Source organism: Aricia agestis, chromosome Z, assembly GCF_905147365.1.
Source record: "Aricia agestis chromosome Z, ilAriAges1.1, whole genome shotgun sequence".
Lineage (NCBI taxonomy): Eukaryota > Metazoa > Arthropoda > Insecta > Lepidoptera > Lycaenidae > Aricia > Aricia agestis.
In genome coordinates, this window is record NC_056428.1 from 23,033,518 (window position 1) to 23,054,187 (window position 20,670).

Sequence of the window (20,670 nt, forward strand, 5' to 3'; positions counted from 1 at the left end):
GATACGAGGGCTGCTATTTATGTATCCGGAACTGGCCACTTACAAGAACAATATTTAAAAAGTAATTACAACATTTTAAAATAGAACTCTTTGGTTGAAGAATACATTTTGTTTCATGTGACTGTCAATTATTTTTCCATTGTGGCGTCATTTTGAAAATTGCGTGTCTTCATTTGCCATGAATTTAACGCGTGAACATTTTCGTGCAATGATTTACTACGATTTTCGGCGTGGGCTAAATCAACTACAGTGCTTTATTCAACTCACCGCAACTTTTGGAGATGAAGCACCATCAAAAACCACTGTTTATCACTGGTACAGTGAGTTTAATCGTGGGCGGCTCACGGATGAAAATAAAGAAGGTCGCCCAAAAACAGCTGTTGTCCCACAAAATATAGATGCTGTGCGGGAACTAATAATGCGTGATCGTCATGTTACATATCGCGAGATAGAGGCGTCCTTAGGCATAAGTATGACGAGCATACATAAGATATTACACGAACATTTGGCTGTAAAAAAAATATGTTCGCGTTGGATTCCGCACAACTTGACAATCGATCAAAAAAGGGGTCGTGTCGATTGGTGCAAAAAAATGATAAAAAAATACAACCGTGGTACGTCAAAAGCCGTTTATAATATCTACACAGGTGATGAATCTTGGATCTATGCATATGACCCCGAAACTAAACAACAGTCAACGGTGTGGGTGTTCCAAGATGAGCCGAAACCAACAAAAGTTACTCGTGCAAAAAGTACTTTGAAGCAAATGGTCGCCTGTTTTTTTGGAATTAATGGACATGTGGCTACAGTGCCATTAGAGAATCGTAAAACGGTTAATTTTGAATGGTATACGACCATTTGTTTACCAGAAGTCTTTGAAGAAATAAGAAAGGACGACCGACAACGCAGAATCATATTACATCACGACAATGCTAGCTGTCACACCTCAGCTGAAACAACTCAGTTTTTGGAGGGTCAAAAGATCGAATTGACTGGTCATCCGCCGTACAGCCCTGATTTGGCACCTAATGATTTCTTTTTATTTCCATACGCGAAGAACAAATTACGTGGTCAACGTTTTTCGAGCCGCGAAGAGGCTGTTGATGCGTTCAAAATGCACGTTTTGGAGATACCTCAATCAGAATGGAAAAAGTGCTATGAAAATTGGTTCCAGCGTATGCAAAAGTGTGTCGATCATCGCGGCGAATATTTTGAAAAGCAATAAAACCATATTAAATGATATATGTTTGTTTCTTTTTTTAATTCCGGATACATAAATAGCAGCCCTCGTAGTTTTAGCATGGAAGAAGAATGGATAGAATCTGGAGACAACGTGGATAATATTTTATATGCATGTAGTTACTATAATGAAGTAAATGAAATATTTTGAAAAACGGCAAATAAAGACCAAATAATAGGAAAAATGTTAAATGTAATGTAATATTCTATGTCAACTATTAGTTCATACTCGTATTTGTGTCTACTATTAGTGATGTTTGTTTTCTGTGATGTCATCTATTAGTTGTTATGACTAAGTTTACAAAAAGACCAATAATATATTTTTTAATTGATTTGTCAGTGAATAATTATAATAGTTTTATTATGTAAGAGTTACTGAAGACATGGAAGAAGTTATCAATCCTTTATTTTAATAAATATATATTTTACAACATTCAAATGTTCTATGTTTCCTTAAAGCGTCTGCCATTAGTGCTTTTACCTTAGTTTCTTGGTTCTTTTTTTATTCATAGTTTGTAGATCAAAACTATAATTCCGGCTATAGGCAGGGTTGCTAATACATCGATTTTTTTAATGTGCCGCCATTTACTTGACACTGGCCACGGTTTTATAGCCAAGTGCCATAATAAAAATAAAAACAGAATCAAGAAACTAAATGTCAAAAGCGGATCGTCATGCTTGACATAATATATAGATTTTCAAAAGCGGAAAAAATCGAGATACGAAAGAAACTTTTTCTCCAATGTTTTTCCGGTAAAACTGTCAAAATTTAGTTCTCTCTTCTTTCGTTTGTCTACGTGCTTGTGCTAGCTATGCAGGGGCGCGCCCGATGAATGTGAAATTCGTTGCAGATACAATTATTGATCTCAAAACTACCAAAACAGCAAATAATAATAGCTATTCACAATGAGTTTCTAAAATACTAGCAATGTCTTACAAAAGATTCTCAGAAATGCGTAACCACTTTTTTGTTCAAAAGACAATGTCAAGTCATATATTCGTTATGTCATTATGTATGTGAGATATGCCTGCAGGCATCTTCGAAGTGGCAACGCGTTGCTACCGTAAACTTCCAATCTAGTTACGTTAGTAACATAGAATATCATTGGCTATACATATAAAATATTAGGTGTGTCCTACTCAATTTGAGGATACCTCTAGATAGGTATCTAGAGGATATTATATACCTATCCTCAAATTATACAGTGTGTAACAAAATAAGTGATAATACTTTAGGGTGTGTACGTGTTCCTTGTAGTGAGTTCACTGTGAAAGTAGCAGCGCTGAAAGACGAAAAAATTTTCTCACTTTTGTATGGGGAAACTCGTGACGCTCGGGCCCCTGCCCATACAAAAGTGAAAAAAATTTTTCGTCTTTCGGCGCTGCTACTTTCACAGCGAACTCTCTACAAGGAACACGTACACAGCCTAAAGTATTATCACTTATTTTTTGTTACACACTGTATAGGATACATAATTTGAGGATATTAGGTATATAATATTATACATACCTACTTGTGACCTTGAATAGTATCCTCGAATTGAGTAGAACATGGAATATCTCAACTCAATATAAAAAGTAAGTAAGTATAATATTATGAAACCTATTATTATCAGGCCTATCAAATGTACTACCTATACAAAATTTTATTACAATTTGTTGAGGTGTTTTGGAGGAGTTCGTCATAAACACTGTGGGCTGTGGCAAGAGAATTTTATATACAGTGTGTAACAAAAATAAGTGATAATACTTTAGGATGTGTACGTGTTCCTTGTAGCGAGTTTACTGTGAAAGTAGCAGCGCTGAAAGACGAAAAAAATTTTTCACTTTTGTATGGGCAAGGGCCCGAGCGTCACGAGTTTCCCCATACAAAAGTGAAAAAAAATTTTGGTCTTTCAGCGCTGCTACTCTCACAGTGAACTCTCTACAAGGAACATGTACACACCCTAAAGTATTATCACTTATTTTTGTTACACCCTGTATATAAGATGGATGTGAGATACGGAAGTCTACTTAAGTTTGAAGGGAATAAAGTTTATTCCCTTCAAACTTAAAATTCGGGTTACGTAAAAACCGTTCGCTTGTTTAACCGGTAAATAAAAGAGCGATATATTTACCGGTTTCTAACCGAAATAAACCGGTATTCTTAAACCGGTTCCAAGCCCTGGAATAAACAGCGCCAATATTAATCACTTGTAAGCATTCCATCAACCAACACACCAGCAGGCTTAGCATTACAATATTAGAAGCGGGAATAAATGGACATACTGACAGATTTTAGTGACAAAATGGCGGATTTCCTTTGTCTAACTGTCACTTTGCTATTCCGTAAAAAGAAACCATTTCCATGACCATGCTAAGCCCGCAGCTAACTTAACTGGCCACTTCTGATACTTATAAACTAAAAATACTTACTTACTTTCTATCTCATCGAACGTAAAATGAGTTTCCTTTTGAATTTCAATCCAAAAACGCGAGTGCTTCTTTCTGAACCTAATCTCCTCCATCGGGTCCAACGAAGAGTCCAAAGACGCCGACATCACTACGTCTTCTTGTCTTTATTCCAAGGGAAAAATATCAGCGGACTAAAAAATAATCAGAGCCTGTAGCCAAGACTTTTTCTTTATCGCTTCTTTATAGTTCAATCGCCGATCAAAATATATGGAATTGACATTGGACGAGTCGAACGTCAACGTCATATTAACGAATACTGTCAATTTCATACATTTTGATTGGCGATTCTATAAAGATTTTGGTATAAGGGCCTGCACACTGCACAGTGTATAAGTACGTGCGTTTATTGGGTCCGTGACATAAACTTAGCTGGCCCCTAGACGCTCAATTATTTTACTGTGCAATATCACGCTTCAATTTTATTGAACAGTTCATTAATTGACAGTTATATTGAAAGCACGAAATGTGTTATTGCGCAATAAAATTGCTCGTCTAGGACATACTACAATTTTCCCGCAAAAAGTTGCCTTTGACTAATTCTTCACCGCGGTCTGCTCTACAGGGCAGTGTTTATTATGATGTGTATCATATTGTATCCCTTGTAAATTTTTATGTAAAAATAGCAGCGCTCAAAAAGTAGCTTTTCTTTTATTTAGTGTGTGGCCCAAATGACGTTGTGGCATTTTTCATAGAAAGAAGTCAGATCTATCTAGCAATGCTGAATATGTGGACGAAATTCCGAGCCGCCGGATTTTGCTCAACGTTATTGCTCGATCGAGCAAGACCGCTACTTCTTAATTCTTATACAATGTGACATTTTAGTGATTGTGTCCCACAGCACCTAACGATTTACCTATAATAGTAGGTTCGGTAGTTTTGGCGTGAAAGCGAGACAGATAGACAGACAGACAGACAGAGATACTTTTGCATTTATAATATTAGTATAGAAATAGTAGCTGTGGTAGGTAGCTATAATATTTTGGTCATGACGTGTAGCTCTTCTTCGCTGCAATCATGAAGCTAATAGGTACTAACTTTGTATTAGCTCCGTGGCTGCAATGTAGTTAAGGTATGATTTTTTTATTGGACTTACGTACTAAAGGACGAGAGGAGAATGACGAAATTTCTTCTCAAATATAAAAATTATTTATTATAGATTTCCAAATTACTGCATAAAACTGAATATTTACTTTTATTAGCTTGGCATGTTTTTGACAAGCCTTTGTCATTTTTCTAGATGGCTTTTTAGTTTTTTTCTCAAAGACCTATCATCAAAGGCAAAGGCATACGAATCAAAATATACCAATAATTGTTATTGACATTTGTGTCGTCCAGTACAAAAGAAGGTGTTTCTACATTCTTTCACCTTTCCTTTCGCTTTTCCTTCAGTTTTCACCGAGCCTTGTTGGTGGTTACTACTGTGAAATAAATAATCTCCTTCTTTTAAAAGTCGGTAAAAAGTTCCCTGAAGTCGTAAGTCGTCACGCATTTCTACTTCGTGCTATAGAATATTTTACAAAATCCGTTTTACCACGATAAATAGGAATGCACTAAGCACCTACTATCTTTTATAATAATACAGAAGCTAATTAAATGCAAATCGGTTCCGACCTCAGAACAGGAAAATAAGGATCTGACTTTTATGTGCAGATAAATAAAATATCTGAGTATTTTTGGAATAAAAAAAAGTAGACCATGTGTAAATTCACGGCTAGTATCATTTCACATCCGTTAAAAAACATAAATCCATTAACATAAAAATCTACTTTATTCTCTTTATTATCTAATACATTGTTAATACTTGTGTAGTAGGGCATAAAACAGGGTAGATTAAATTCCCTTTGATAGTAATCCATACTATAAAGGCATAATTATAATTTAAAAATGTTTCTGTCTGTTTGTTATTCTTTACGCCCAAACCATTGAACCGATTTTGCTGAAATTTGGCATGGAGATACTTTGAATCCTGGAATATTTGATTTTCATAGATAGTAGATTTGTGAATAATTTGAGACTTGAGTCCCGGGAAAGGACATAGGCTATTTATATTTTTATCCCGAAAAAGTGTACGGCTCCCGCTGATAAAGGATTTTTTGCGCAGCGGAGTTGCGGGCGTCATGTAATATTATTATAGTACTTATCTCATAAACTAATCTTTTCTCGGACTTCAAAGGAAAAAAGCAATAATCCGATATTTCCCAGTTTGATATGGAATCAAGATTGAAGATAGAAATACTTTGCTGTTGCATCTCTAAAATTATAAACATAAATAAAAGATGAGATATGAGGAAAAAAAAGAACCAAATTTTTTATTCCAATTATTAGGTACTCCGTACGCAACTCCGTTGCACCAAAATTAGTTTATCGCACGGGACCCGTACATTTTTCCGGGACAAAAGTATCCTATCACGGGTCTCAAAGTATCTCCATGCCAAATTTCAGCAAAATCGGTTCAGAAGTTTGGGCGTGAAGAAGTAACAGACAGACAGACTGACACACTTTCGCATTTATAATATTATACTAATATTTTGATTGGATTGCTAGAGTAAATTTCTTTTCTCACTTTATGCCATCAGATTCTGGCTTATTTTAATTAAGAGTTTAAAAGTAAAAGTGTACAATTACCTAGTTAAGTTTAGTTTTAATTTAAAATGTGAAAAAATAAATCAAAGTTAGAATCATTGAATCTCTCTGAACAAAATGTTGGTAGAAATAAATATTCGCGATAAAATTGTAACGAGCTTTCATGGCATCGTCGAATCGTATAATCGAGTATTAAGTTATCCTGTGTGCAGTTTGTTGCATACAGGTGGAATTGCTAGTGTGTGCTGCGCTATATATAAAGCCTGGAAGGCACTCCCCATCAGTCCACGTCTAGTATTCAAGCTGGCCACGCTGCATGGCCTAGGTACTAGTCCGTAACTTTAGGGCCAGTCTGTGGAGTAATTCAGTGATTTTTAATTTTTCCTTGATTTGAGAATTAAGTGATAAAATCTTACTTTTTATTTTATTTCAGAAAAACAAACTTACAGAAAAATTTAAAACATTTTAAATAAAATATCTTGATCATTTGTAATGACCACGTCGCGAAATCTTTAAACTTACTAAAATTGAATTGAATAACAAACAAAATGTTTGCGAAGATGCTGATGGTAAGTTTTGTGTAAAGTTTTACCTTGATCCATTTATTGGCTTAATTTTTTTTTATTTTTGTACTTATTACGCTTATTGCTCTGGTTGTTGTATGTTTTTTTAATTGCTTGAATCGTTGACAGTCACATTGCTTATAAAATAAGTTATAACGTAAGCTTTTATTTCGTTCATAATTTAACGAATTTTTACTTTTGAAAGATGTAGTTTTTGATAGGGTTAAGTTAAACTACTTTTAAATGAATCGCGAAATCTTGTTTAATTATTTAAAAACTTTTTGGCGCGAGCTTCTTGAATTGTTGTGGGAAAGAATCTGAAAGTAATTATTGTTTTTGATGTTGATGGGTTTACAGTTTTTAAAACACGAGAAGGAAATTGTTTATAGTATGATTACCACAAAGCCGACACTCTGTTACTTTTTTAACGTGTTAAGAACTTTTTAACTAACGTAAAGGACATTACAATAAACTTGTAAACGTAAACTTAAAAATCAAACTAAGACCAGAAAAATACAAGAAACACATTTTACATTTTTTAACTGATATTAAATTTTTGATTACTTATTATTTTTTTGATAATTTTTATTTTGTTAGATGAAATAATATGACTAAAAGTTTATGTTGTGTTTTTTATTTGTTACGCATGGTACAAAATATTATTGCATGCAGCTTTTTAAACGTACAGCTTTATTTGATGTCAAAGTATATTGTACACTATATTATATAAAAAATATGATTTATTTAAACAAACCTAACCAAAGAATTCAGCCACAGTTTATACGAGTAGTAAGTTCCGTAGATATCAATTGAACTTCTTATTATGATTTTATTTAATACTAGCTGTTGCCCGCGACTTCGTCCGCGTTAGTATAGCAGATCAAGTCCCAAGTATTATTTATTGTAGAAAAATATTCAATGTGCAGCATTGACTTTCCTACGATTTTATTATATACTAGCTGTTACCCGCGACTTCGTCCGCGTCAACAAAATGTGATAAGTTGATAATAAAAACAGAAAATGTTCTACTCTATTACAAAGACAGCAGCAACCTGTCCGTGTCCGTTCTAGGCTGTGCTATGTCCGTGTCTAGGCTGTATCTCAAGAACCGCGCTAGCTAGACAGTTGGCATTTTCATAAATTACGTTTTTCTATCACCACTAAAATAAATGTATTTTAGTGGTTCTTCATCAACTTATCAGGTATCTAGGTAAAACATAAAAAAGTAAAAAATATCCTCCTCTTTTTTGGAAGTCGGTTAAAAAATATCCTAAGTTACTCCTTATTAGATCAGCTATCTGCCAATATAAGTCCAGTCAAAATCGGTCCAGAAATTTTGAAGATTAGCCGGAACAAACAGACAGACATACAGGCAGACAAAAATTCTAAAAATACCGTACCGTCTAAATATTCATATGCATTTAGTAAAAAACGGTTATTTCAATATTACAAACAGACACTCCAATTTTATTTATATGTATAGATAGATGTTCCGCGCGGCTTCGCTTGCGTAATTTAGGAATTTCACGCGACCGTACATTTTTCCGCAAAAAAATAGCCTACGTCCCTTATCGTGGTTTATTCTTCATGTTTGCTAAATAACATAAAAATTTCTCCAGTAATTCTTAAGAATCTTAAGATAATAAGCAATTTCATATAATTTCCCCCGTTTTTTCCACATTTTCCACTATTTCTTCGCTCCTATTAGTCTGAGCGTGATAAAATATAGCCTATAACCTTTCTCGACCAATAGGCTATCTAACACTGAAATAATTTTTCAAATCGGACCAGTAGTACCTGAGATTAGCGCGTTCAAATAAGCCCTTTCAAATAATTTCCCCCGTTTTTTCCACATTTTCCTCTATTTCTTCGTTTCTATTAGTCTTAGCGTGATAAAATATAGCCTATAGCCTTCCTCGACAAATGGGCTATCTAACACTGAAAGAATTTTCCAAATCGGACCAGAAGTTCCTGAGATTAGCGCGTTCAAACAAACAAACAAACTAACTAACAAACTCTGCAGAATTATAATATTAGTATAGATAAATCCGAATCAACAGTCCTGCTCAAAATAATATTTGGCTCTTTTATGTACCATTGGTGGTGGTGAATATATGGAAGGCAAAAATGTGGTTTTAAGAATTTTTGTCTGTTTCCTGTTTGTCTGTATGTATGTCCGGAATAAACTCAAAGAGTAATGAATGGATTTACTTCAAATTTTGCAGTAGTAAATTTTATGAGTTTTCATTGTGTAGCAATTTTTTCTCTACGACGCACTGTTTTAGCGATATTAGCAAAAAACTAAAAACTTGAGCCCCTCCCCCCACCATAAGTGATAGCGTTATAATAATACTAGACTAGCTGTTGCCCGCGACTTCGTCCGCGCGGACTTTAGTTTATAGCTGTTGTTCCCGTACATCGATTGAGTCGTTTACGCGCAAATCAGAAAAGTATATTGTGAGGGAATCACACATTTTTCCGTTACAAAAAACATTCCTTGTCCCAGATTCAAATTAGTATCTCCAATCTCCTTGCCAAATTTCATCAATATAGATTAAATAGTTTAGGCGAGAATCATAAAATTTTATTGTGTGGGAAACGTTACATATTTTCCGGGATAAAAAGTATCCCTTGTTCTTTCCCAAGACTGAAAGTATTGCCATACATACATTTCATCAAAACAGATGGAATGGCTTAGGCGATAATCATAAAAGTAAAATAAAAGTATATTGTGCGGTAACTGTACATTTTTCCAGGACAAAATGTATCCTAAGTTCTTTTTCGGAACTCAAAGTATCTTTATACCAAATTTCAGCAAAATGGGTCCAGCCGTTTACGCGTGATGTCGTGACCACGCGAAATATAACGTTCCGCGCAGCTTAGCGCGCGTAAATTAGGTATTTCACAGACAAAGTAGTCCACAAAAATAGCCTATGTTCCTTCACGTGGTCTACTTCTTATCTGTGCCAAATAACCGAAAAATTGCTCCAGTGATTCGTGAGATAAACTCTTTCAATTAATTTCCCCCGTTTTTTTTCCACATTTTCCTCTATTCCTTCGCTCCTATTAGTTTTAGCGTGATAAAATATAGCCTATAGGCTTTCTCGATAAATATGCTAAGTATCTAACACTGAAAGAATTTTTCAAATCGGACCAGTAGTTCCTGACATTAGCGCATTCAAATAAGCCCTTTCAAATAATTTCCCTCATTTTCTCACATTTTCCTCTATTTCTTCGCTCCTATTAGTTTTAGCATGATAAAATGTAGCCTATAGACTTTCTCGATAAATGGGCTGTCTAACACTGAAAGAATTTTTCAAATCGGTTCCTAAGATTAGCGCGTTCAAACAAACAAGCAAACAAACTTTTCCCAATTATAATATTAGTATAGAAAGTATAGAATAGTATGGATTAAAAGTAAAAGTACTAGATGTTCCGCGCGGCTTCGCCCGCGTCATTTAGGAATGTCACGAAAATCGTACATTTTTCCGCAAAAAAAAGAAACCTATGTCCTTTCACGTAGTCTATTCTTCATGTGTGCCAAATAACATAAAAATTGCTCCAGTACGTTCAAATAAGCCCTTTCAAATAATTTGCCCCGTTTTTCCACACTTTCCTCTATTTTTTCGCTCCTATTAGTCTTAGCGTGATAAAATATAGCCTATAGCGTTTCTCGATAAGTAGGCTAACACTGAAAGAATTTTTAAAATCGGACCAGTAGTTCCTGAGATTAGCGCGTTCAAATAAGCCACATCAAATATTTTCTCCCGTTTTTTCCATTCTTTCCTCTATTTCTTCGCTCCTATTAGTCTTAGCGCAATAAAATGTAGCCTATAGTGTTCCTCGATTAATGGGCTATCTAACACTAAAAGAATTTTTCAAATCGAATCAGTAGTTCCTGAGATTAGTTCGTTCAAACAAACTCTTCCCAATTATAATATTATTATAATTATAATTATTATAACTATAATATTATAATTATAATATTATAAAGTATATAAAGTATAGATAGATGTAGCCTATGTTTTGACCCAACCCTTAAGTAATATTCATGCATAATTTGAATGAAATCCATTCAGTACTTTTTGAGTTTATCCTGGACTTACAATACATACAGACAAACAGACAAAAATTCTAAAAAACATATTTTTGGCTTCCATATCGATTGTAGATCACGTCCCAAGTCTTTTTTTTTAATATTCAATGTACAGAATTGACTTTCCTACAATTTTATTACAATGTGTATAATAATGTCTTTCTAATTATAATAATTTATAATATCGAGACGACCTCTGTGGCTCAGTGGGTGGGCTGTCGGTAGCTCAAGCCGGGGGTCGTGGGTTCGATTCCCGCCGACGAAACAAAAAGTTTTCAAAATTCCTGGGTCATGGATGTGTATTAAATATGTGTATTATATAATAAAAATCTTAAATATATGTATAAGTAGTATAAAAGTATTAAATATAATATTTCCGTTGTCTGGTACCTGTAACACAAGTCCTTCAGGTACTTAGCACGGGGCCAGACTGACGTGGTGTGATTCGTCCATAGATATTATAATTATTATTACTAGAGATCGCCCAATGGTCGAAATTCGACCTTACATGCAACGACATTAGGATTACTACCTATATTTTGTATAAAATATTATTGACTACATCATAGTTTTTTTTTTTCAATTCTTGTCTCCGGGACTCAGCCGTCATCTCTCATCTCATCTCAGACTGGCCGTATAAGCATTGTCTAATAGTATCTAAAATTAAATTAAAAAAAAACAATAATCCATTTTCAATTTGTCAACTTGTTGTCAACAGACTTCAACCATAAATAAAAGAGTTAATTCGTATGTATAGGCTTGTCACTCAAAAATCTGTCATTTTTCCTAGTAGTAGTGTCGTAGTGTGTGTAACGTTTTATTTGTTAAAAATATATAATATGATAAAAGCATAATTTCAAAATAATATTAGCTCGATGCACTCACACCATATAAACTATAACTGTGCGAAATTTCATTCACCTACGTTTCCCCATTTTTCGTAAAAAGGGTTACAAAGTTTTTCTCTCACGTATTAATATATAGATATTATTATATCAATAGACGCTTCACACCACGTCAGTTTGGCCCCGTGCTAAGTATACCTGAAGGACTTGTATTACATGTACCAGACAACGGAAATATATTTTTACTTTTATACTATACATGTAATTAAGATTATAATTATACACATATTTAATACACATCCATGAGTCATGACCCGGGACCATTGAAAACTTTTTGTTCCGTCGGCGGGATTAGAACCAGCCACCCCCGTCTTGAACACTGACAACACACTCACTGAGCCATAGATGTCGTCAAACTTTTTTCGTTAGGTTAAAGATTAGGTATCATTAAAATATGTCTCTGACTGCGGCCGTTAAGAGTTATAGGGGCAAAAATGAGAAACTAAGTACTCACAGAATTTTAATTTTTGTGATTCTTTACAGATTTGGGCGACTGCCGCTGTTTTCACTGGGGTTCTCACAATCGAGAGCATGGATGAAATATTTATCAACCAGACTCTATCATATTCGGCGCTGCGAGATAAAGCATGTCTGGTTGCGCTTATAAAAAGATGTTATATTGAGGATCACGAAGCAACAAGTAAGTATTGTGTTGTAAGCTACGAATAATAAAAACAATAATATTTTTTTATTATTCGTAGGCTAGATTTTAATTAGATTATAATTATTATGCGTCCGCGTGGATTGGTTGGCACATACATATAACTATTTACTACTAGCTGTTGCCCGCGACTTTTAGGCATTTAGGCATTTTTAAAATTCCGATTGACGTCCGATTCAGATAGCAGAATAAAGAACAGAGTTTCGCAAGACGAGCATTACTCGTCGTTTGGGAACACGATACATGGCACGCGAAGTACATACACATGCGGTATCTATCTTGATCCATGTCTGTGGTCAAATCCATATCCATACAAATGCATCCACGTGTTTTGTCTACTTTGGCGTTGCGTTGCGGTCTGAATTGACAAAAAAGTCATAATTTAACGTATATTATTAGCCCAGCCGCACATTATTTGAAATTTCTGATCAGAAAAAATCGGACGCCCCGCCCCGCTCATACATTTTGACACGTCAGAATTCTGATGGCTTTTTGTATGGGACCCGTACCCAAGCTGTAGCACGTTGAGACAAATTATATCAAATGAAAGGGCTTGAAGAGCTGTACATTTTTTTGTATGACATAAAATCTCTAAACCATGGGAGAAAAAAGTTAACGAGGGTAGAAGGTAAGATAAAATCACAAAAAAACACCCAGTATTATTGCATCAATTTATAATATAGTGTTGCTGGTAAGGCATCATTTCTGGAAAGTAATCGTATATGACAAACATAAGGAAAGTGTTCTATTTCCTTCTTTCAGATAATGTGCGGCCAGGCTTATAGGTCTACCAGAATCTGATCGCAAATTTGGACGGCAGATTTTCAAAAAATATCCTAGATCATTGGATACATTTTCATATATGCACTAGCTGTTGCCCACGACTTCGTCCGCGTTAGTATAGCAGATCAAGTCCCAAGTATTATTTATTGTAGAAAAATATTCAATGTGCAGCATTGACTTACCTACGATTTTATTATAATTATATAGATGTTCCGCGCGGCTTCGCTTGCGTAATTTAGGAATTTCACGCGACTGTACATTTTTCCGCAAAAAAATAGCCTATGTCCCGTCTATTCTTCATGTTTGCCAAATAACATAAAAATTGCTCCAGTAGTTCTTAAGAATCTTAAGATAATAAGCAATTTCATATAATTTCCCCCGTTTTTTCCACATTTTCCTCTATTTCTTCGCTCCTATTAATTGTAGAATAATAAAATATAGCCTATGGGCTTCCTCGATAAATAAGCTATACAACACTGAAATAATTTTTCAAATCGAACCAGTGGTTCCTGATATTAGCGCGTTCCCGTTTTTTCCACACTTTCCTTTATTTCTTCGCTTTTATTAGTCTTAGCGTGATAAAATATAGCCTATAGCCTTCCTCGATCAATGGGCTATTTAACACTGAAAGATTTTTTAAAATCGGACCAGTAGTTCCTGAGATTAGCGCGTTCAAATAAGCCCTTTCATATAATTTCCCCCGTTTTTTCCAGATTTTCCTTTATTTCTTCGCTTCTATTAGTCTTAGCGTGATAAAATATAGCCTATAGCCTTCCTCGATCAATGGGCTAACCAACAGTAAAAGAATTTTTCAAATCGGAGCAGTAGTTCCTGAGATTAGCGCGTTCAAACAAAGAAACAAACAAACTCTGCAGAATTATAATATTAACTAGCTGTTGCCCGTGACTTCGTCCGCGTTAGCATAGTGGACCACGTCCCAAGTATTATTGTACAAAAATATTCAATGTACAGAATTGACCTTCCTACGATTTTATTATCTTTAGATGTTCCGCGCGGCTTCGCCCGCGTATTTTAGGAATTTCACACAACCGTACATTTTTCCGCAAAAAAAATAGCCTATGTCGCTTCACGTGGTCATAAAAATTGCTCCAGTAGTTCTTAAGATAATAAGCAATTTTATACATATAATTTCCCCCGTTTTTACATTTTCCTCTATTTCTTCGCTCCTATTAGTCTTAGCGTGATAAAATATAGCCTATAGCCTTCCTCGATAAATGGGCTTTTTAACACTGAAATAATGTTTTAAATCGGACCAGTAGTTCCTGAGATTAGCGCGTTCAAACAAACAAACTCTTCCGCTTTATAATATTAGTATAGATATAGATAGTATAGATGCATCACACACAGAATAAGCTGCTATAAGAAAAAAAATGGATCAAAATGTTTTATTCCAATTACCCCGGTATTGTTAGAGTCAATTTAAATCCTCACATTTTGCCATAAGACTCTGGTAGACCTATAAAAGCATTATCTCTACGTTACTCTGTACTCGTTTTAAAAAAAAGATACTCCTTTAACGGCCGTTCCCAAAATTTGATCTATCTCTGGTTTTGCCCTACTTGAGATAGGAATAGCTCACATTAGATATTAGAGACATATATTTTATCCTTTCATCTGTCACGTACTGTCAAACCATTTTCGAGAATGCTTCGAAATGCTCTTAGGTTAAGACCATAAAGTTAATATACCTAGCGGAATAGAGCAACAATCTCGAGCTGTCAAACGAAACCAAAATTATTGGTTTTCATCTGTGTGAAAAATATGTGTACGTATGCACTTACACAAGCATGATTGAACATGAATTCTATGAGATTAAATTGTCAACGTGTGGCACGTGCCGACTGGACGTCAAAAAAAGAGTGCTGTTGTCATGTATCACACGTCTCTTTTTACCACGAAGTGTTACTGATAGTGACATCTCTCTTGCTCAGGCCTTTGTTTCTCTATTCCGCTAGGTATATTAACTTTATGAGTAAGACGCCCATTTTGGGCGCTTGACAGACGAGCTAATATGTCAATTTAATGTTAGCTGCGATCGGTTGTATGTCAAACCAGAGATAGATTGAATGTTGGGAACGGCCGTAAGTAAATACAAGGTTCAGTTCATACCGAAATGACACTACAGGCTATATATATTTTGATAAATTATCGAGAGAAAATATAAAATTTTATATTTTATCTCGTTTTGTCCCATTTCAGTGTTAACTGACCCTTTAAATTATATGTAAATGTATTAATGTATTAAAGTCTATATTTTGATTTCAGATGATACAGCTTGCAAAAGCTTATTTTATAGCTATATGTGCTCAAAACATTTTGGGCATACTGAGAAGAAGTGCGAAACGTTTGTCATTGGAGTTATTCCATCGGGCAGCCTGCCGCTAGAGTAAGTAGTAAATATTATATACCATTATACATACATACATTCATTTCAAATATCTTATGTTTAGCTATCGTGGTTTTCAACATACACCCTGGACATACAGACGGACATACAGCCAAGTCTTAGTAATAGGGTACATTCGTACCCGAGGGGAACGGAACCCTAAGGCCGTGTTCAAACCAAACTGACTGTCAGCCGCCGAATGTGAGCGAACGTTACGCAGTTTATTGTATTTCCTTATTTTCCATACATATTCACTTTTTGGTTCACACCTAACCGACAATAATATTATTAATATGCTAAGTACTCACCTACTCACATACGGTTTTGGTCGATAGTTTTACTCCAAATCGAGCAATAACCACCGTGTGGACCGCAAAACTGACAGCTCGAAGGCTCGCTTCGAGCTGGCTCGATTGAATTAAATACATAAAATATGTCATTTCCTTCGATTTGGAGTAAAACTATCGAGCAAAACCGTGTATGAGTTCTTAGCATAACGCTAGGCGTAGGCGCGGACATTCGATACCGTTTATTTTCACGTTCACACTGGGGGTAAAAGTCAGTTTGGTTTGAACACGGCCTTAAACTGCCAAAAAACTCAAACTAGATAGGTAATCCTCCTAGTAAGTAATTATATTGTCAGCTTTAAAACAAAAAAAAATAAACTTTTACAGTAAGTATGGAGGGTAGATGGAGGAGAACTATCTTATATGGAGCATATTTGAAAAAGTGTCCAGCTGTACGCAGTAAATAACAGTTGAAAAATCCTCCAAGAGTGGCGCTAGCTGCAGCAAAGGGTATGGAATGAATGTCGCCGTTGGTGACAAAATATAAATTGAAGTATATTAAAATATAACCTAAAATAGCTGAAATAAAAGCTGCTAAATGATTTAAAATTTACCCTGTTGCTACTGTAGCGCCACCCTAATTTAACGCATTTCAGCGGACACTTTTTACATACAGAGACAGTTCTCCTCCATCTACACTCCATAACAGTAAGTCAGCATGGAATGTAAAAAAAACTTTTGGATATTATGTTGCCACAGAGTGGCACAGAGAGACACATAGCTATATAGTATATACAGACAAACACGTCAAAAATAGGAGTAGCACCTATTTTCGAGGCTTTAGAGCGACCGCAGACTTACAATTTCAAGTTGACCGACTAAATCGTATAGTATACTGTTAGCTAATGGCGGCTTATGAGAGCTCGTACATTGCATCCAACTAAAAGTTGTACAATTTAGTTGGATGCAATGTGCGAGCTCTCATAAGCCGCCATAGCTAACAGTATACTATACGATTTAGTCGATCAACTTAAAATTGTAAGTCTGCGGGGACCCTAAAAGCGTCGACACTCTGATGGCGCATTTTCACTGGTCGATATCCGCATGCGGGGTGCGGGAGATCATGCCACGACCAATAGACATGCGCCATTCGTTGTCATAGACTCCCCGTATGCTGTATACCGTACGAGTTAACGACTAAAGAAAATGCGCCCTGAAGCAACAGGTGATACCTGTTGCTTATACTTGTTGATCCGATTTCATTTTCAACTCAGTTTACTGTATTATTGGTGAATATTGCCCGCGACTTTATTGCGCCGAAGTTTATTTTACCTGTAGAAACCGGACATTTTTCCGGGCTCCAGGAGAAATAAAAGTATGCTTTCCCGGGAGTAGAACTTCAAAGTATCTCTTTACAAATTTTCATCATTTCAGAAGTTTAAGTTTTGAGGAGGATACAGACAGTCATATTAATATCAACCGACACTTCCGAATTAATTAAATTATAATATTGGAATGGACAACATGCCCGCGATTTGGTGCCCAAAGAAAAAGATCTCGCAAGCACCTTTCTGAATATATAATAATAATTTATCTACGCCTCAGTAAAATACCAAAAATAATAATTTTCCTTCTTTGTAACCTACTTTATAACATTATATGACGTGAATAAATTATGATAATAGATATAATAATTTATAAATCAAAATATAATACCAAGTCAAAATATAATAATGTAAGTGAAAACGACTTCAAAACGTAGGTACTTCAAATAGTATTTAATTATCAAAGGACCTCCATTGAAATGTCCTGTTTCTGACAAAATAAGAATCACTAAAATCGGTTCATAAAAGACGAAGTTATCCGCGAACTAACGTTAAAAAAACTTTTACATTACAGTTCTGTAAATCAAGAAACCTCCTCCGAAGTCGTTTAAAAATATTAAATTCACAAAATTTTCAGATGCAACGATAATTTCTATGGTCTCCATCCATCCGTAGCGGAGGACCATGAGCCAATATATTGTATGGATGAGGCCCGAGAAATGCGTGTAAGTTGACGAAAATATAATATTTTTGCATTCTATCAGACATTCAAACTAATTTATTTGTATGTAATTTTGTTGTTGAGACAACTTGTCCAAATTTTGTCATCTTCCCAAGTATTGTCTTTTATAATAATTTACAATAATTTATACAGTGTTTATTGCTATATTTTAATATCAAGAAAGTAGCTTAGATATTATTAAAAAATGCATGAACATTTTTAATTCATAAAAGGCTGTATTATTAAGGTGGAAGGACCAATTTATTATTTAGGTAAATATTTATTTCATTAATGAAGAAAACGATAAAGAGAAGGCGCCACAAAAAAGTGAGCACTGTGCATGCAAAATATTATGAGTCCCGAATTTTGTCAACGTATTTAAGAGAGGAAAAGGTCAAATAATAAGAATGTGAATCTTGCCGATAAATATGGTCCAATCTTTTTTTCACTTGTGTCAAAATTTTATTGCAGTTCACCTTTATTAGACCTACTTACCAAATTTCAATAGTACGTCTTATAGTTTCGGAGAAAAGTTTTTGTTACATACGAATGGACAGATAGCCATGAGTCATGACGAATCTATGGATTCTGCTTTTTTGACATTCGGCTATAATTGAAAACTATAAATGATTACGTAAATAATAATACTTAATTAAAATTATATTTTTATATCATGAACTCAAACATATTTCCTTTGTGTTTAGTACAGTATAAGAGAAGGGGGTGTAAAAAAATTGAACCCAAACCGGCAAGATTCACGTTCTTAATATTTGATCTTTTCTTCTCTAAAATCCGTTGACAAAATTCAGCACTCATATTTTGCATGCTCACTTACCTCTGGCGCCTGCTCTAATAACCTTTTTACTCTTTCAATGTTTTGTGCAATGTTTTTTTAAGTATGATTTATGATTTTTGCTTGTAACATAAGGGGGCGTCCACAAATTACGTGATGTGTTTTTTTTTTTCGGACTTACCCTTCCCTCCTGGTGAGATTTCGTGAGATTTTATTCAACCCCCTCCCCCACCCCCCAGTTTCACGTGAGATTTTTTTAAATGTGGTTTTCTTACGTAAACGCGTTGGATTGTTTGACAGTCAGTAGATTATACATCTACTGACTGTCAAACAATCCAACAACGTCAAAATATGAATGAAATTATTTTCCTTCGATCGAATTAGAAAATGATTTTAATCGTATAACGGTATTACGATGACGCTTACGATTAAATCTTACCGGATGTCTAGACGAACAATTTTATTGTCAATATCACGCTTTAATTCAATTGAACCCATAGCCCAGTCAAGTTAGACAATGAGGTTGCATAAATTCGCACCAAGATGGAAATCGGTAATATTGTTTGTATTATGATTACAATTGATATTTGAAAGTTCCCCTTAGTATGGAATTTTTTTACCCAAGGTCCAAAAAAATAGTTTTTCACAATTTTTAGCAAAACGGTAAGTTTTTTCATAAAAATGCCTGAAAAAAATAGTAAATTATTACAACTCGAGTCTGACGGCAACCATTGTTTGTGTGACGGGATAGCGTTGGACGTTGCCATGGTGCCATACTTATTTAGTCACTTCAATAAAATAATATGGACGAAACACTTTATAAAGCAAAACAACGTTTGCCGGAACAGCAGCTTGTAGGTAATAAAATTATCTACAAAATGTGTAGCAATATTTTTCCCTACGAGCCACCATTTTTAAATATAACGATTCAAAAAGTTGTTAAAGTTGTAATCGTCGTTTGGGTATTTTCTTTTACCACACAAGGGAATTATGGGGAATCTTAAAATTTACTGTTCTAACCAATTTTACCGATTTTCAGCTTGGTGCGAATTTATGAAATCTCAAATGTCTAACTTGACTGTGCTATGTATGAGCGCGATGTTCAATATCAACCCCAGACGGACAATAATATTACACAATACGTGATATTGTTCAATATTATTGTAGGTCTAGGCGCCCACTTAAGCATACGTATAATCTGGATGAACACAAACAAAACAGTACAATTTTTTTTAACAACAACAAAATAGTACTTACAGTTTTTTTTAACAATGAGTAAAAAATTACGTGAGATTCGCTGAGACCCCCCTCCCTCAAACATAAGATTAGATGAGATTTAACTTGATCCCCTTCAACACCTCACGTAATTTGTGGACCTCACTATTTTTTATGTTCTAGAAACACCCCGGCAAGATCATTGCGCATATCGTCGGCTACAGCACGTCTGTGACTGCCTTGGCAGCCGCGCTCATGATGTTTTTCTGTATTAGGTAAGTTTTCACCAAAAAATATTCATTTATTATTTAATTCTTTTAGCATGAAAAAGGGAAATAACGGTCGTCTTGTAAAAATAAGCATAAAGTTGCTTAAATTGCTTTAAGCGACGATTTAAAAACCTTTCGGTATGCTCACAATTGCTCACATCTTGCTTTACACAATACACACGCATTTTCCCAACGCATCTAAATTTTTATGGATGTAATCGTATTTTTCTTGTGATCTTTGAAGTTACTTTTTTGTATAAAAAGTTACGCTTAAGTACCTATATAAGAAAACAAGTAACCAAACGAAGTGCACTTACTATCATGTTTCAAGTTTCAAGCGCAAACCTCTTTTTGAAGGTTTAAAAATTA

General features: G+C 34.8%; 2 protein-coding genes across 4 annotated transcripts in view; one reads left to right on the forward strand and one right to left on the reverse strand.

Moving 5' to 3' along the window:
* LOC121739020 (EF-hand calcium-binding domain-containing protein 1-like) overlaps nucleotides 1-4,888 on the reverse strand; it is a 41,868-nt gene extending 36,980 nt beyond the window's left edge. The window contains exons 1-2 of one of the 3 annotated variants that reach the window (XM_042131323.1): nucleotides 4,791-4,888; nucleotides 3,659-3,824 (exon numbers count right to left, since the gene is read on the reverse strand). In XM_042131323.1, coding sequence (XP_041987257.1) covers nucleotides 3,659-3,779 — 121 coding nt within the window. In that variant the 5' untranslated portion in view covers nucleotides 3,780-3,824; nucleotides 4,791-4,888. Of the gene's footprint in view, nucleotides 1-3,654; nucleotides 3,825-4,786 lie in introns of those variants that run through there. The other 2 variants (XM_042131324.1, XM_042131325.1) reach the window with 2 other exon arrangements.
* A 1,897-nt stretch (nucleotides 4,889-6,785) lies between these two features.
* LOC121738413 (calcitonin gene-related peptide type 1 receptor-like) overlaps nucleotides 6,786-20,670 on the forward strand; it is a 37,749-nt gene continuing 23,864 nt past the window's right edge. Inside the window, exons 1-5 of the mRNA XM_042130443.1 lie at nucleotides 6,786-6,845; nucleotides 12,324-12,480; nucleotides 15,571-15,691; nucleotides 17,941-18,028; nucleotides 20,216-20,307. Of these exons, the coding sequence (XP_041986377.1) occupies nucleotides 6,825-6,845; nucleotides 12,324-12,480; nucleotides 15,571-15,691; nucleotides 17,941-18,028; nucleotides 20,216-20,307 (479 nt within the window). The 5' untranslated portion in view covers nucleotides 6,786-6,824. The remainder of the gene's footprint in view (nucleotides 6,846-12,323; nucleotides 12,481-15,570; nucleotides 15,692-17,940; nucleotides 18,029-20,215; nucleotides 20,308-20,670) is intronic.